Here is a 16,519-nt window from a genome sequence, read left to right on the forward strand (position 1 = left end):
AAACCCTCAGATCCATGTTAGAATATTGATATATCGAACGTGGCCTATTGATAAAGTGTGGTAGTATTGATCTAACCAGAAATAAGATGTGTTTCAAGCCTTGCAAAATGATTGCAAAATCTGTTAAGGCGGAACCTCTGAAAGGAATTCGAAGTTTTGTTTTTCACCGAACTCGAATCTTAAGGTATTGAAGTTTTATTTTGACAAGTACTGTTACATAACTGTAAGTTTAAGGCTCGTTTTCTCAAAACGAGTTATTTTCGCCTTCGAGAAAAGATATCTTGAGAAGGATTTATTCAATTGAGTTAAAACTTTCAGGATTTGTTGTTCTCAGTACGTTCTGTGGGATGGGCATAGAACTTTTTCATGCAGTCCATTCTGTCGAAGTTATGTGTTGAAACGTATGCTAGATTTTCGGTATCAGATTTAACAGGTCATCATTTCATGTGTTTTTAACTTTTCAAAAATCTCTATGCTTATCTCGGCAAGCTATTTGTCTTCTTTTATAAAATGTAAAAATTATTCCTTTTGATCAGTCTTAGTAGGAGTTATCTTTTCTCAAGTAAGTCCTGGCATTCCCCAGCAGGTGGCAGATTTAATCAGCCGGTGTCAGGTTACAATACAGTTATAGGGTACACAAATACTTTTCCCATAATTTTTGGTCTTTAAGCTTGTTAAAAATGTATACTTTGCCATGGTTTGGAGTTAAATCTTAGCCGCGAGAAAATGCTTAAAACATGGTGTTTTTAAGTCCCACCTTAAAACATGATCGAGGAGACAAATGTAAGGTGCTGGTCGCAAGGCCCATTCAGCTTTATGAATTCTACGTTTACAAATTCCTAAATTCCTGGATCGGCCAAGCTCCAAGATTGCGCAGTCAGCAAACAAATGACTGTGAACGAAAAACAAAAGAGCGCCTCTCCAGCTTTCCATGCACAACATCAGAGCCTGAATATGCCGGAATTGCCTTCCTAGTGTTCCCAGCAGTCAAACATAGCAATCCGATATCACTTTCCGTTTCACCGTGTAATCGTTGCCTCGAAGTTAGAAAGAGTTTGAAGCGAGCAAGAAACCGTTACCGAAAAAGAATTGGTGTAAACCAAATTACGAGCTTGTAAACTAGAGTGATAACAGTTGTCAAATTGTTTATGTACCCTCTCTTCCGCAGACTCTAAGGGGTTTTTATGAGTAGCGAGAATCCGCTGAACGATTTTCGATTTCGCACCTGTACTCACCTTGCACAGTGGCTCTCTATAACGAACGCTTCGTTCGAACCTCTGCAGATTACAGAGGTCTATGTATACGCGGCGTTTTTGCAAAGCTTGACTTTTAAGTCACTTTCTAAACGGTGAGACATCGGGTCGAGGACAAAATTTACCCCAGCCCGGGAAGGGTGCGGGAAAGCTACGGCACGTTAAGCTTGCAACGGCGGAGAAGTCTTGATTGACGTATAAACTACCCATTAAAATCCTTCCACTGTGTTTTAACGATTTTAATCGCTAAAATATCGAGAAAAAAATTACCTAAAAGCTGTATTTATCGAGGAAATACAGTACCCACAAATCGAGCTACGAAAGCCAAACTTGGCACGAGGAAAAAAAAAGTGAAATTAGATAATTGTTTAGTTTTGAATTTTACTAAGCCAGGATAGACCAATTCTGGGGCGGACACAGAATTTTAGAAAAGGGGGTTCGAGATACAAACCGCCAAAGGAGGTCACCTTTAGCGGGGTCCGGGGCATCCGGTTCTCCCCCGGAAATTTTTAAAATTGTGGTCCTCGGAAATGGGATTGCTGGTATATTTCTGAGGACAAGTCAGCGTGTTATACATGTCTCATTGTTTTAGATTTAGGGGGTTCGACCGCGACTTCCCAAACTCCCCTCCCCCTTATATCCCCCTCCCCCCCTCAGCAAGTGGAGCTTTACTTTGTCATTGAAAAGTCTTTGTGAACAAAGCAATTCATGGTGTTTGTACCTCCTATCGCTGGTCTATTTGATTGTGGGACAACCCTATTGTCAAATGCGCTTACAACACCATAACGCTTCAGATTCTCCTCTAGATGCACTTGTAAAGCATCCTTTTCAAAGTTTCAGAATCAAAATACCAGGCGAAATGATGATCAAAATCATTCTGCTGTTGATAGCTCTTCTTAGTGGTAAGTACAAAATACAACTAAATCGATTTTTTTTTCATTACAATATCTGCACATTGTTAAACAGACAAGTGAAATGAATAAAGAAGATTTTGAACGTGGCAAGCGGCTCAGGGCCCGTCTACACTACGCTAGAGGAATTTGAAAACGGAGCTTTATTTTTCCAGTTAGGCCTTCCGTCCACACTAATCCGTCACGAAAACGGAGCTTTTCGTAAAAGCTCTTCAAACCGGAGGAATTGGAAAACGCCGTCTTTGCGTTTTAGCGTGGACAGAAAACATTTGAAAAGCGCCGAGGTTATCATAATCATCTAATTTCCAGTCGAGTTTTACTCAAACACAGAGACAAAATGACCGGTGAATGTTGCGTTTTTAAATTCCTCCTGCGTTGTGTGGACGGAAAACATTAATTCAATGCGTTTTCAGAGTGAATCCTCCGTTGTCAGTGAATTCCTCCGGCGTTGTGTGAACGGGATTTCAAACTGACTTTGAATTTCATTCTTTATCCACATATTATTTTCTACGTCGCTTCTCGCGACCTCTCATCGTTATTTGAGACCTGTGTGAGTAAGAGTTGCCATGAGTTGTTTCACGATACAAGCCGAATTTGTGTCTGTTATTACATCGAAAATAAAGGAACGAACAGAAATCAGTAACAAACAAAACAAAGGAATCGAAAATCCTTGCTTGACCACCATAGAGATAAATTATTAATTGTCGTGATTTTATCGCCGAAACTTTCCCTTTCCAATATTTTGCAAAATCGAATTGAGCGGACAAAGGCGTACGGAAAGAGCCAGTTGTTGTCCCGCCAGAGATTGTCCAGATGATTCATGAGATGCCGTCGTATAATTTCTAACTGGTATTGTCATCACCCGTTTGCCCAAAAATAGTCGGTTTAAGACGTAAAACAAGTCAGTTACCCTTGCTATACTGATTAAAATGTAGTTCTAAGAATTTGTCGTTGTGTATATACGCTAGAACACGAGGGATTTCCGACACGATCAAAATCTTCTTTATTCAGTCATTTCACCTGTCTGTCAAAAAATGCGAGAAATATCTATTATTGTCTTGTTTTATCCTTTCGACCTAGTCTTGCAGAGCTTCCTTCGAGCGTCAAAGGGCAAAACACCTGGGCCGGTTTGTTCGAAAGCAGTTTAACGTTAACCCAGGATTAAAAGTTAACCAAAGTATTAATTTTTCTTGTATAACAATGTTTTTTACTGCTCGCGTTTTTGTGTAGTTTGAGCCTAGTCAAGTTCAAAACTGAAGGACAAACATTATAATTATACCTCACCGAAAAGTTACAAGACTGAAATCAAAATTCTTGTTAATGCTGGGTTAGCTTAATCGAGCTTTGAACAACCGGGCCCTGCATGACTACCTTAATCACTTTGCGCCCGCCTAGATACCCTGTTTTATTCCGGCGTAATTACTCGGGCTTCCGTAGGAAAGCCCGAGTCATAAAATGCAAGCGTTTTGGTCGCCAAAAGGGGGGTCATGGTCCCAGGTGCCATGCGTAGACCGTGGAAACTGGGGACGAGAAACGCAACAATGCTCGCTATACGTGACAGAATGCGGTGTTTTGCGAAGGAAGTTTTGGTGAGAATCGCGCCTTATACGTTCATCTTGTATACAAAGATGTCGATCGTTTTCGGGAAGGGTCGATCCCCGAATTCTACTGCTTGAAAGCCAGCCAGGTAAGCAAAGTTCATGTTCGAAACGTTCACGTGAGATAACAACTGAGCCGATCGCGGTATGAGTTCAAACTACTAAGACACCGACAAAAAATAGGCAGTCAAGGACTGTATGTGTCTACTGCTGCTATTATTTAGAACATTGCATTAAAACTAATCGTATTGCAATAAGACGAGCTAAATACGAAAACGTTTTTGGACTCGTAGCTCATCAAAAATATGCGACTTGTTTCTTGCACCGCGCAAAATATGTCGATCTTCAAAGTTGTAAAGATAGGACTTTCGGTAACTTGAATTAACTATCTTACCTCCAAGTTGGTTGGCTTTCTAGTAGGGTACAGGAAAAAAAATAATAAAGTGTGATTTTGGAGGCAAATTGTGCGGGAAAATTACACCTTTGATTGTGCGGGGAATTGGGCAGGATTATTGACGAACCAATGTTCTTGCCAAGTCTCAAGGAAAATCTGCATTGACGATAGTTTAGCCAGTTATCTCACTAGTAGTTCAAACATATTCAGCAGTCTTAGCAATCGGCAATTCTTTTAGAAAACTGTGTCTGACTGCTAAAGAAAATCATGTTGCGTGACATGAACCGGCTAGACGCGTATGAAACCAAAATAAATAGCTAACCAGAATGCCGCATATTCCCTTATAAATGAGTTCCTTTCTAAAAATGCTCCTGCCTTGATTCAATAAAAATATGTAGCTTGAATACCTCTTCGCATACTTCATGCGTTAAGGGTCGCAAATTCTCGGAAGTTATCCGCAAAAAAACACAACTTGAAAGTTTATGCAAATTAGGTGCAATGTTTTGCGCCTTGTCTCAGGACTGTTGTTTTCGCGAAGGAGTTAATCTATTCGCTCTCCAAAGGAGATAAGACTCTTGAAAAGGGTTTAAGATCACAGCAACACAGCAAAGATGTTCAGCTGCACAATTCACTTGGATCGCCACAACCAATAAAAGAACTTCGCACAATTTCTGCTAGTATGTACAATGTAATCGCCGTAAATTGTAAAAAGACCTGGAAAATTCTTTGCAAACAAGTTCTCCATAAATGCGTAGACAGCTGTGCTTGATTCTTGAACCAAAATGGGTTAAACTCACAACTTGCGATTGAATTAGGAAGATACCCAACGAAGCAACTTGAATGGTAAATATCTAAACGGAACTCTTGGGCTAAAATATCCTGCTTCTTTAATTTATTTTTATTGTGCTCAATACCTGTTTTCGTAAAGTATGATTTGATACTGCGGTACGAAGCCCGAGTGAACGCTCGTAGAGCGTCTAGTTCGATCATAATCCGGAAGATAAGGAGTAGAATTGTTCAAAATACGATACAAGTGCCACAATAAGCCTACATACTCCTTTTAGCATGGAAAATGAAATAAAAGCAAGACCCCTCTCGGATCTTGCCTTGTTCACCACACAATGGCCTTACAAATTCCCATTGGAAAACCACAGGCTACCCGGTTCTGTAAAAAGGTAAAACCTGTAGCAAAGCACGACATTCGACACTGACGGCCCAGTCTTCAGGAACCGTTGGATCTTCTTATTTAACTGGTGGCTCCCAAGTTAATTTTTTGCTTTACCTCAACAAGCATAATGAAATTTTTGTTTTCCTTTCTTCCGTTCTCATCTGTTTTCAATGACTGAGAGCCTGCTCATCTCCTGCCAACTTCAATTTTTTTTTTTTACCTATCAACGTTAGTATGTCCGCCTAGTCTATTGCAGTTTATGAAGACATGATTGATCATCGCAGTTATATACACAGCTCAAGCAGTACTAGTTGTGATATGAAAGCCTGAAAAATAAATTTTTGGCTTGAACGGGATTCGAACCCATGACCTGTGCGTTACTGGTGCAGTGCTCTACCAAATGAGTTATCAAGCCAACTGGGAGCTGATCATATTGTGAGTTCGAAATATACCCGTAGATGGTGAAGAAACAAGCGGATATATGAAAGATCATATATTTGAAATGGGTAGACAGATATGAAGATATGATTGAACATCGCAGCTTATTTTATACACACAATTTAAGTAGTTGTGAAATAAAAGCCTGATTTTTTTTTATTGCAGCGTGTTCAGTAAAAAAAGAAATAACGGACATTGATGTGTCTCTCTTTGTTTCAGTTATGGCCCAAGCCTTCAAGCCAAAAGATCCATCAATTTGTGATTTGCCTAAAGTAGTAGGTCCTTGCAGAGGCGCGTTTCCGAGATTCTTCTATAACAAGGAGACTGGAGAGTGCGAGGATTTCCTTTATGGAGGATGCAGTGGCAATGAAAACAACTTTGAGTCCAAGGAAGAATGCGAGAGCCAATGCAAAAAAGCTTAGACTTAAGGTGATGCTAATAAATTATACATGCAAAGTTTTTAGATTTTGGTGATGTCTTCGTGAGACTCATGTAACTCCGCTAATTCCGCAAATGCTAGCCTGAACGTTTGGGCGCAGGTTTTCCAACGAACGAGCACAAAGAAGTCATAAAGGGTCATGTAACGAAAAGTGGGGGGAAAAGAAGGCAAAAAACACCCTCGAAAAAGCAATAAGTCGGACCTTTTCTTCTGTATCTTGATATAGTTAACTAGAAACTAACTCACTGATTGACGTACAATGGACTGAAGAAATAATGAACGAGCATACGAATGAATTACAAGTCTTAATTACAAGACCACATAGCGGGTGCTGGCAGCGAGATCCAATCGATCATTTTTACCACACTTTAAAGATTCCAAAAAAATTCGTATGGGCTTCCAAAACTAAATTTTAAGCTCAGCTTTCCAGACGCCATCTTTCCGGTACTTCTGGCAAAAAATGTTTACGAGAAAATTAAACTAAAGTGATGAATAGAAAGCTTAGATCCAATGCTAGGATGTTTTCTTTGTGCTCACACCTTGTCTCACTGAAGGTTTTTTAATCGTGTTTTGACATTATTTTTCTTCCCGCGGTGAACTTATGAATCTTATGAATCCCAAGGTAGGTCTTTCAACGAATATCCGGATATTTTGGGCGATATCTAGAGGTTTCCGAGATATTTAGTAAATAGTAATGTATTTAGAGAGTTTAGAGATATCTCTGTGAAAGTATGCATAGCTTTTTTTTTTTTTTTGGTTGGCCCTGTTTTTTGTTCAATTCTTGAGACGTTCCGGGCGAGAAACAACCCAGTTCAGCGATTTTCTACTTAAAAAATGTATTCCAATAATTTCATATCACTACAAGTACTAAAGCCGCAATTTCCCAAAATGGCGGACGCTGGTAACATCGTCTTCCTCTACTTCTTTTACTTCTGCAAAAAAAAAAAAAAAAAAAAAAAATGCCCAAATAATTCAAAATCGGCTCATTTGTACAACAAAAAGAAAATACATATATTTAGAAGGTTTTCAGAGATTTTTAGACATTTTTTTCTAATATTTAGAATTCTTTTTTTTTGAGAATTTCTGTAAAGATTTTGAAGCGATTTCACGTGGTATTTATGGAAAGGCCTATACCAGGGCTTTAGAATGAAATCATAAGTTCATCTGGGATCTTATTCCGTCGGAGTTTCCAGCTACCGCTCCGGTGTGAGCTCGAGGGTGTTTAGACAGCTTAATAGCCTAGTTACCCGAAGTAAGTAACGTACAGTTTTGAAGTTTAATACGATTTAAGATTCCACAGTTTTAACTAATTTTTAGGATAACTAAAATGAAAGTGAATTTTCTTTTTGCAGATACCAAGTTGTCAACGAGTACTGAAGCATCTCAAGTAGTAAAGGAAAAGAGAAAAACCATTAACTCTATGCCTGAAATCATGAGCCTTTACAATGATTGAGCTCATTTATCATTTATCATTGTCTTGAGAAAATAAGAAACACAATAAATGACTTCTGTGGGATTATTTTTCATGTCTTTGTGGCTGTTTGTGTGGAATTTGCCAGTCGCCGTCGTGCGTACGCGCCCACAAGCAATACCGCTAGCTATGATAACCATGAGAAAATCAACTCATGGGTTTCCTTTTCCCCTCCGAGCCGCTGGAGCTCCGCCATTAACCCATTGACTCCTGCGCCGGCCGTAACCGGCCATTACGAGCCTTGGCCTTTCTTCCAATTCTGACGTCATCACCTTTGACCAAAATTAGCATCATCTATGCTCAACCTCTGCAGGGGGAAAAGATCTTTCCAATGATACCCAGATCAGAGTGATCGGCCCAAAGAAGTCTGAGATATGCACAAAAATGCTCAAAAAGTTGAGTGAAAAACTCAGAGCAAATTTCCTGCCACTACACGTGGCTACTCCATGGCAAAAATTGCCCGTCTCGATGATGTTTTCACAGATGTTTTAAACTGGAAGCAAGCCCAGTAGAAGGTCAGTCAGTGCAGCAAAGAGAAAAGAAAAGGAGCAAAAGGAGAGCCAAAAAAATAATAATAATAATAAAATCGAAAAGCCTAAAGACGTAGGTCACTTTCTCGTCCAAAAACGTCGAAATTTTGATTTCTGCGCATACCCGAGCAAAAATGTCGTAAAACGCGATGCTAAGGGAAAGAAAGGCATGCTGTCATGTTATAAATGTCTTTTTGAGTAGATTGGACCTAATTTGGCCCATATCCAGCCTGAAAATTTCCAAAATGTCCAAAAAATGCGTTTTTTGCAAAAAGCTCCACGAGTAAATGGGTTAAAACATACCTTAGCTACATACAGGTTTTGAATCTACACTAAAAGCATTTGATAACATACCACCGCGAACTCATTGATTCTCGATTTTGTGCGGTCGTAGGAAAATAAAAACCGGCCAATCGTCCACCATTTGACTCTCCTTAAAAACGATAATTACGTTAACATTAGTTTAAACTTTGCAACTTTGTGTTTCTTATCTTAGGCCTTACCGTGGAACTCTCTCCCATCAGAACACCACACAATGTTAATTGTCCCGCTTTCACTATCTTGATATCTTGACAATGGTTCTTCATAGCTTAGTTGTTAGAGCACTTCAGCGCTAACGTAGAGGCCACTGCGAGTAATTTGCAATTGGTTAAGTTCCGCAATACAACAAAAAGCAAGGCGGGCATTAAGATTCCCAATAACCTCTATTTCTAGCTAGTCTCCATGACATACTAGATTGGGAATGCAGGTTCACTGCTTCAAGTCATTCTTTAGCTGCCAAGGAGGTCCGAATCGAAGTGGTAAGTTATTAAACCAATCATCCAAAATAATCACTCGATATTATTTCCCTCTCTTAGAGATAAATTATGAAACAGCACTGGCTGGCCTCGAGAACGTTTGGGGATCGATTTTATACACCTTAATGGTTCCTAAAGGAGCGAAACGAGCAGGAAAAAATGTTGCTCGTTTTTAATAAAAAATTCAAGGCAGCTCACTTCTGATAAAAAGGCCACAAAAAAGGATTAACTGTCATTTGCGAGGCATTGTAATAAAGCAGATGCCGAAACTGTGACCAATCCAATCACAGCGTCAAATTTATTGATTGACCCAGCTAAGAAAGATATATATTGTACAACATTTCGGCCACGTCAGAAGTTCTTTGGACACTTTACTGAAGACACATCATGTCAACATAGGGATTACAGAGGTATCAATATTTTTTCTTCTCACGAGAGGGTATAGAGGGTATGGAAAGTATATTGTTTTAAAGAGAAACATGACGTAAAAAGGTTTTCGCCAGGTCTTATTTTGATCTTTAAATTTTTTGATGAGTTTTCAGACATCAGTATGTGATAAAGTTTAAGCCAACACTTCGGCTTTTTGATAACATTTGTAACTTACCAACACGCACTCAAAATTCACACCAAGCCTTAATTGCGATAAATTTTCTCTAACCTCCGGCACCTTCGTGTTCTTTTCACGAGGGTATTCTTTTCATCTTTGCTGCCTGGGGAATTTTTCCACGCAAAAATTTCGATTTGCATTTTAAAAGAAAGGCTTGGTCGTGAAATTTGTTTCTCTGATGACACCATTCATAAGCACTATTGTTGGTCGGCTGGCTGATAAAAGAACGGAGTCCTGTAAATCAAGAATATCTGCAGGTAACGCCACTAAGAAATTACATTTGTTCTTGTTTGTGGTCAAAATAACGCACCGTCTGAATTATATTATACAAATTGAAATTATAATGTCTTGAGGGAGGTCTGAAGAAATTCAACAGTAGACCTTCCTGTTGGCTAAGCTAACAGTATGTCGACATACACTCAATTTTTGGCATTTCCTGAGTTTCGACTGAAGGAAAAGGCAAAATGTTAAATGTGCCAATCATATCAAGGCGCAAAATTGGTCAAGTAACGACAATAAAACATGCAATACCTTTCGGGCAAGTTTAAATTGGCAGGAACTTGAAAATAAAATGAATAGAAGAGAAATTATACAATTATATACGAATGCGCGCGTCTCGAGCTCGCGGCTCGTTGTAGCATTTTTTTATTGCTCTCTCGGACCGACAATAATGATTTAAACCGTGCAACTTACAAAAGCATGTAGTCTGGAACAAGACTCAGGATGAAGGGTAAGAAACTAAATCGCTCATAGAGGTCTTGTTCTCAAGGTAATCCCATTCAAATTATTTTTAGATATAGAAGTCAGTCCTCTGGTGGTCATAACTAGTAACGGAGCTCCGGCGGCCCGCGGCGAAGGGCGACGACGGCGGCCAAACTCCAGCTAATAAAATTAGGGAGCTTAAGAAAACAGCGACGGCAACGGCACCGTGGCTAAAGAAAAGGTTTAATGAGGAGAACAATGGCTGCGCACGTGCGTTATAATTCTTGGTTAATTTCTTTGCCGTCCTCTGCAAAACAACAACGAGAAATGACCAAATTCTACGTCGTCTGGAGAATGTCAACCACGACGGCTAATTTTTTAAATTTTTATTCGAATTTATTTTTTTGTCCTAGATTCAGTTTCGTGATAGCTTTGACAGTGATAAACAAAGTAAACGACTTCAGGGTACCCGAAGATTCGAAGGTAAAATATAAAATCATTTTTTATTATATTTTTTGTATTATATTCTGCATCGGTGAACGAGTCTCCTCAAAGAGTAATTAAATGAATTTGCAGTTTGATTAGATGATACGGCGCCTGCAGCAATATTTGAGCAGTTTCCTGGTTTCTTTTGTCACAAATTTACAATTCGAAGTGTATTAAAGCCCCTAACTCGGGAACGTTCTGGTCTCTCTTACCGACGCAATTAAGGCAAGAAATAAAAAAGCTGCTAAGGAGAAGGGATACGTTTCCTTTCCTTTATTTGAACCCTGACAAACGCACTATTGTAGTTTGAAAATTTTGAACCGACCTTTGGGTAATTCTAAAAGATACACATCCACCCACAGTAACGTTTCAGTTTTGCTCTAAAAAAGGAGAAGTGTCGCTAATTGAAAAATAACTGCCGTCAACGGTCACATGACATATAAAACTAAAACCGCGGGAAACATAGTGTATAACGCTAACGATGCTAGAAGCATGCGTCTTACATGTTGGGTTCTACCATAAGGAAACCACTCAACATTTGTGTGTCATCGCGTATGCAATGTATCCTCCGCTTAATATATAAAAGACACGAACGCAACTAATCTGCGCATGCCTATAGAGCAAATTGGTTTTGTTCTATAAAGAATAGTGCCACAAGGAGAGCAAGGGGTTTTCTGAAACAAATATATAGCTTTGCGATGTTCATACTCAACCGGCGTAGGTCGAACATGTTTTACGTAGAGTAGACAAGTACCTTTCCCACCCCGCCCCCACCACTTCCTTGCCTCTAGACTAATTAATTAATTGAAATGAATTAATTAAACAAACATTAAAGTTTACACCTTAGCGCCTTACTTCTTAGTTTAATAGTGCCTTAGTTCCATAGTGCCTTAGCGAGGGGCAGCCCCCAAAACCATGCCAATAGTGCTCTTAACACTAAAACCAATCAAACCACACAAAAAACTGGTTCACTTAGAAATATTTTCCGTGCACAAACTTTTGATCGAAAGCTTATTGGATAGTCCACTCATAGTCGGTAAAGGGACCACCTATCAACTATGGTCCACTAAAAAAACATCATCTCCAGAAGGCTGATTATAGATTGAAAAATAACAGTTCAAAAGTATTTTTCTTGTTAAGGGGGTATGGAAGGTATGAAGGGATACAATAATGTAAGGAGAAATCTAGTGAATTTCAATACACTTGGTGAAATGACCAACATCTTGACATTTTATGGCCATTTTTGTCTTCTATTGTTTATGGTCTGGACAATTGTTCGCATGCTTTTCTTACGGCTGAGCATGCGAAAATTGGCACATTTTGCTGGCCATCCATGGCATGCAAGAAATTATATTGAATATATTATCTTTTTGTAGAAAACCGCCATATTTTAAAAATAAATCAATTAAATGGTGAGCATTAAATATAATTTTATTGTATATTATAATTATTACTCTAAGCGAATTAAGATTTTAGATTAATTTATACAAGTATATTGCTATATAAGTCGACTTTACTTTGGTTAGGTTGGACTCGATAACAAAATTGTAGCAATAATGGCCAAGAGAGCAAGTCTTGTTGATGTTTTCATCATCATTATCATTAGCGGTAAGTAAAGTGTCCGTTTTGAGTTGGTCTGTCATTTTTTTGAACTCTATCAGGGGTTAGGAAATAATCAAAACCAGGTGACTAAACACCAGGAATTGGTGCAGGGTTTCTACCTCGAAGCTTCCTAAATCGTTAACTTCACCGTGACCCGAGAAAGGTCATCCCCACCACCTCGTCACTAATACACCGGTGAGATATATATTGAAAGGCACTTTTAAATACCTGGATGTCAGCTTTTAAGACCCAAAGGCAAGAGGCAACATTAAACTTTTGCGCTCCGTTTTAAGCCTTTTGTAAACTAAAAGGGGAAATGTTCAACACAATACAAAATGTGTTTGACATATTCTTCGGCAAACATCTTGTGTTGGCGCGAGACCGCTAAATCGAGTCAAGCAAAACGAGACTTTCTTTACTTGATAACGCAGTGAAGATCATTTCATTCATTTCTTTCATTTTATGTCTCCACTACAATTTTCTATCCTCATGTCCTTGATATGTTCCTTGATGCAGTTTATTTCTTTTCTTAGAACCTAATATTTTACTTCCTTATATGCTACTTAGGTATTATGGTGGCGCAAGGAGAAAATATCTGCAACCTACCAAGCGAGACAGGTCTGTGTAGAGGATATTTTCCAAGCTATTATTTTGACAAAGTGGCCGGAAAATGCAAAAAATTCATCTATGGTGGATGCGATGGCAATGCCAACAACTTCGAAACTCTTGCCGCATGCCAGACGACTTGTCCAGAGACCTGCCAGCTTCCAAAGGTAACCGGTCAATGTAGGGCACACATCTTAAGCTACTATTTTGACAAAAAGACTGGAGAATGCAAAAAATTCGTCTATGGTGGGTGCGGTGGCAATGCAAACAACTTCGAAACTCTTGCCGCATGCCAGGAGACTTGTCAGAACCCGCAGACGTGCCTGCTTCCAAAGATAATCGGTGAATGCCAGGCGAACTTTCCACGCTACTATTTTGACAAAGTGACTGGAAAATGCAAAAAATTCATCTATGGTGGATGCGGCGGCAATGCCAACAACTTTGAAACTAAGAGGGCATGCAATGAAAAATGTCTCAAGTAGAAAGAAAGGTAAGGATCATTTATAAGATAGCATTTTTGAATTTTTTTTTTTTTTTTTTTTTTTTTTTTTCAGTCCACAAAAATGTCGAGACAAGTAAACCACGCCGGCCTGATGAAAACTGTTTCATGTAACTAAAGGCCGGCTCTCTGTCTCGGGCCAATAAGATTTTAGCATAACGTGTGGCACCAACTCCTCTTGGTCCTTCTTATTGATACTTTTATAAGAATTTTTCGCTACTTATATGACTGCTCTATCGACTTGTTTTCGGTCTTTTTCGGCACTCTTCAGTTTTCGAATCCTACTAGTTTGGTTGGAGTTTGGACGAACCAAATTAATTACCCATAGCGAGCCGGGCCAAAGCAGCATGGTATGCCGTCAAAGCGTACTAAAAGTGAGCTAATAGGTAGAAAGTTCCCTCAGATCATAAAAGGTCAGCAACTCGATATCGCAGGATATCAGCACAGTAGACGGTTTCTGATTGGCTAATGGTGAATTTGTTATGGTTATTGCATTTCACTGAGTGGTTGTTATGTAGTAAGGTACAATATATGCCTTCAATTTTTTTTTTCCAGAAAGTTTTTTTTTCTCTTTCCACAGCATTAAACTGCGACGAGATTGCCTGGAAAGAAACCATTATCCGTTAAATGTTGTTATACTTGTAAGGGATATGTGGTTAATAAAAAGGCACAGGGAAAATGAAACTTGTTGTGAGATTTTAATTGAGTATCATCCGTGAGTACAGAAGTATTAAAAACGTAGCCCAAATCCCTCAAAAAAAATTTGACAAACTCCTGCAAGTTTATCTGAAAATAAAAACGTTAACGTAATAGCTATCTAAAACTTAAGTTAGCGCAGGCTTAGAGTGGTAGTTCCGTTAAGAGCGACGGTCAGGAAAAAAACGAGCAAAATTACGATTTTATGGGACGTGCTGAAAAATTGATTACTCTCCTTTTTTGCTCATATATAGCTGTTTAAGGGACACTGCCACCATTCTTAACATGATTTTGGAAATGTAAATAATATATATCGACAGGAGCCATCATCGGGGTCGGAGACCGTAAGCGCGCGCCATTTCAAGTATTGGGGTTGTCCCCATGATATGGGACAATAATTCTATTTTTAGAACAAATTGCGCCATCACCTGTGGCACACGCGCGTACATGCTGCGAGGATTTTTGCGGATATCGCGCGGGGGAAATGGCGTCCGAAATTCCCGAAATGTTTCATATCAGTTTTTGCCCCACAACTCAACGCGTTTACGTCTGTTGGAATTTTGCTTAAGTATTTTCGTCGTAAGCTGCTCCAGTTTGAGTGAAGTAAGACAGTGTCGAATTTAGGTATGTTCCGCTGTAAGCTCATATATATCGCTGACCAAGTTGTGTTCCGACGATGCTTCTTTTACATGAGCTGTACATTACTCCACTTTAAATTTCACATATGTTGAAGATTAACAGCTTTTCCACTACACAGCAAAAAACTAGCTGGATATATTTAGATATAGCAGAGCTTCAGGACTTCACAGTTTCCTAGCTCCTCTTGCCACACGCTTGCGAGGAATTTGTCAGTCTATCGCGACCGAAAAGTAAGACAAAATAATTGCTAGTTTGAGTTTCGCTTGAATTGTAAGCAACGCTTGATGTTTCCTCAAGGCTTAATAACTTTACGTCCGTAGATACTGCTCAGTTTTATTCGTGTAAAAATCCAGTAAATTCTCTGTTGTCGATGAATGAGAGCGCCCGCCGATGCGTGTTTTGTACAGTCAGTAAACATTACAAATTGTACTTGTGCCGCACTTTCGTGTGAAAGCGTACATCGAACTCAAACCGGCAATAGCTCTATAGTTTTTAAATATGTTTAAGATTGATAAACGTTTGAGAACATATTAAAAGCTAAGCTGAAAATATGTGAATAAAGCAGAAACAATCAGCAAAGTTACGATGACGCTTTCTTTAATCAACTTGGAATAAGGATTTCGATTTTGATGATCGAGTTATCAAAACTCCTGGTCTATTTTCATTTTCGCAGTGTAAAACTGCACTATGCTTATAATCTTTGTCAAGATTTGTTGACAATTGAAAACACCGACTCGGACTTGAAAGTGCACGAGCTGCATGCACTATGCAAATGAGCTAATTGCACGTGTCAGACTTTCTTTTCAAAAACTTTTGCAAACTCACCAAACAAGCAGAGACAATAAGAAACCATCAAAACAGGTTTTGGTTATGATTAAACATTGTCTGAGAAACTCACAAATTAACTCGATACCAGAGTAGAGAGTTTTCTTGCTATATTCTTAACCATACGCGTAAGCTTACAACTAGCGTGAGCAGATCTTATTATTCATTCCCAGCGCGAGATTGAAGTCTTGTTTTCGACCCTGAAAAACCCACCTTTTCCGTTAGCTCAGAGCATAAAACTACTTATAAGCGCCCTGGTTCGTATTCTCTGCCTTATTCCCTGCCATCGCTGTGAAAAATACGCAAGAGAATCTCTCAACTCTCACCATTTGATCACGCAACATGACAACATCCACGCGAGAGCCCCTGACATGTGCGTGAATCCGCGCGGATATATGACGTCAGGATGGCGCAATTTGTTCTAAAAATAGAAACTTGTCCCATATCATGGGTGCGCGCGAATCCCAAGACTTACGGTCTCCGTCCCCGATTATGGCTTCTGATATCGATCATTGGAAGCTGAACAGTAATGGTGTTAATTTATAGAGCAGTACTCGACAAATGATTAAAACCCATTAGGAAGCGCTGATGGCTAACGATGGCGAGGATGGAAACGGATTGCGATATGTATCTTTGAAAAAGCGTCAGGATGTCAGTTTTTCAAAGGTTCAAGTTTGGCTCGAAAATCATTGAAATTTGGCAAAAATGTGGCTGCAGTGTGGACTTTCTTTAAGAAATTGCTTTTAAGAGCTTCTCCCTGAGAGACCGGGGCAGACTTGGAAATGAAGGTCGGCCGATTTCGCTTAAACTTGGTACACAAAGTCATTATGTGGACTTATATAACATGTCAAAGTTTCT

The 16,519-nt window shown here is 39.2% G+C and overlaps 2 protein-coding genes across 2 annotated transcripts; both read left to right on the top strand.

Moving 5' to 3' along the window:
- The first annotated feature begins 1,906 nt into the window (after positions 1–1,906).
- LOC145489437 (tabkunin 1-like) lies at positions 1,907–8,714 on the top strand. The gene is made up of 3 exons (XM_081468412.1): positions 1,907–2,155; positions 5,982–6,191; positions 7,554–8,714. The coding sequence occupies exons 1-2, from the start codon at positions 2,020–2,022 to the stop codon at positions 6,182–6,184; spliced, it is 339 nt and encodes a 112-aa protein (XP_081324538.1). The 5' UTR covers positions 1,907–2,019; the 3' UTR covers positions 6,185–6,191; positions 7,554–8,714.
- Positions 8,715–9,375: 661 nt separating this feature from the next.
- LOC145489436 (carboxypeptidase inhibitor SmCI-like) lies at positions 9,376–15,247 on the top strand. Its single transcript, XM_081468411.1, has 3 exons — positions 9,376–9,409; positions 12,321–12,402; positions 12,964–15,247. Exons 2-3 carry the CDS (start codon positions 12,351–12,353, stop codon positions 13,482–13,484), a joined length of 573 nt encoding a protein of 190 aa, XP_081324537.1. The 5' UTR covers positions 9,376–9,409; positions 12,321–12,350; the 3' UTR covers positions 13,485–15,247.
- The last annotated feature ends 1,272 nt before the right edge of the window (positions 15,248–16,519 follow it).

This window comes from Orbicella franksi, chromosome 6 (genome assembly GCF_964199315.1).
Source record: "Orbicella franksi chromosome 6, jaOrbFran1.1, whole genome shotgun sequence".
Lineage (NCBI taxonomy): Eukaryota > Metazoa > Cnidaria > Anthozoa > Scleractinia > Merulinidae > Orbicella > Orbicella franksi.

Excerpts from the sequence above, each read along its gene's own strand:
- LOC145489437 (XM_081468412.1), top strand. The coding sequence starts at position 2,020 with ATGCGCTTACAACACCATAACGCTTCAGATTCTCCTCTAGATGCACTT. Across the intron at positions 2,156-5,981 it reads GTTGATAGCTCTTCTTAGTG|TTATGGCCCAAGCCTTCAAG; the intron begins GTAAGTACAAAA and ends TCTTTGTTTCAG.
- LOC145489436 (XM_081468411.1), top strand. The coding sequence starts at position 12,351 with ATGGCCAAGAGAGCAAGTCTTGTTGATGTTTTCATCATCATTATCATT. Across the intron at positions 12,403-12,963 it reads CATCATCATTATCATTAGCG|GTATTATGGTGGCGCAAGGA; the intron begins GTAAGTAAAGTG and ends TATGCTACTTAG.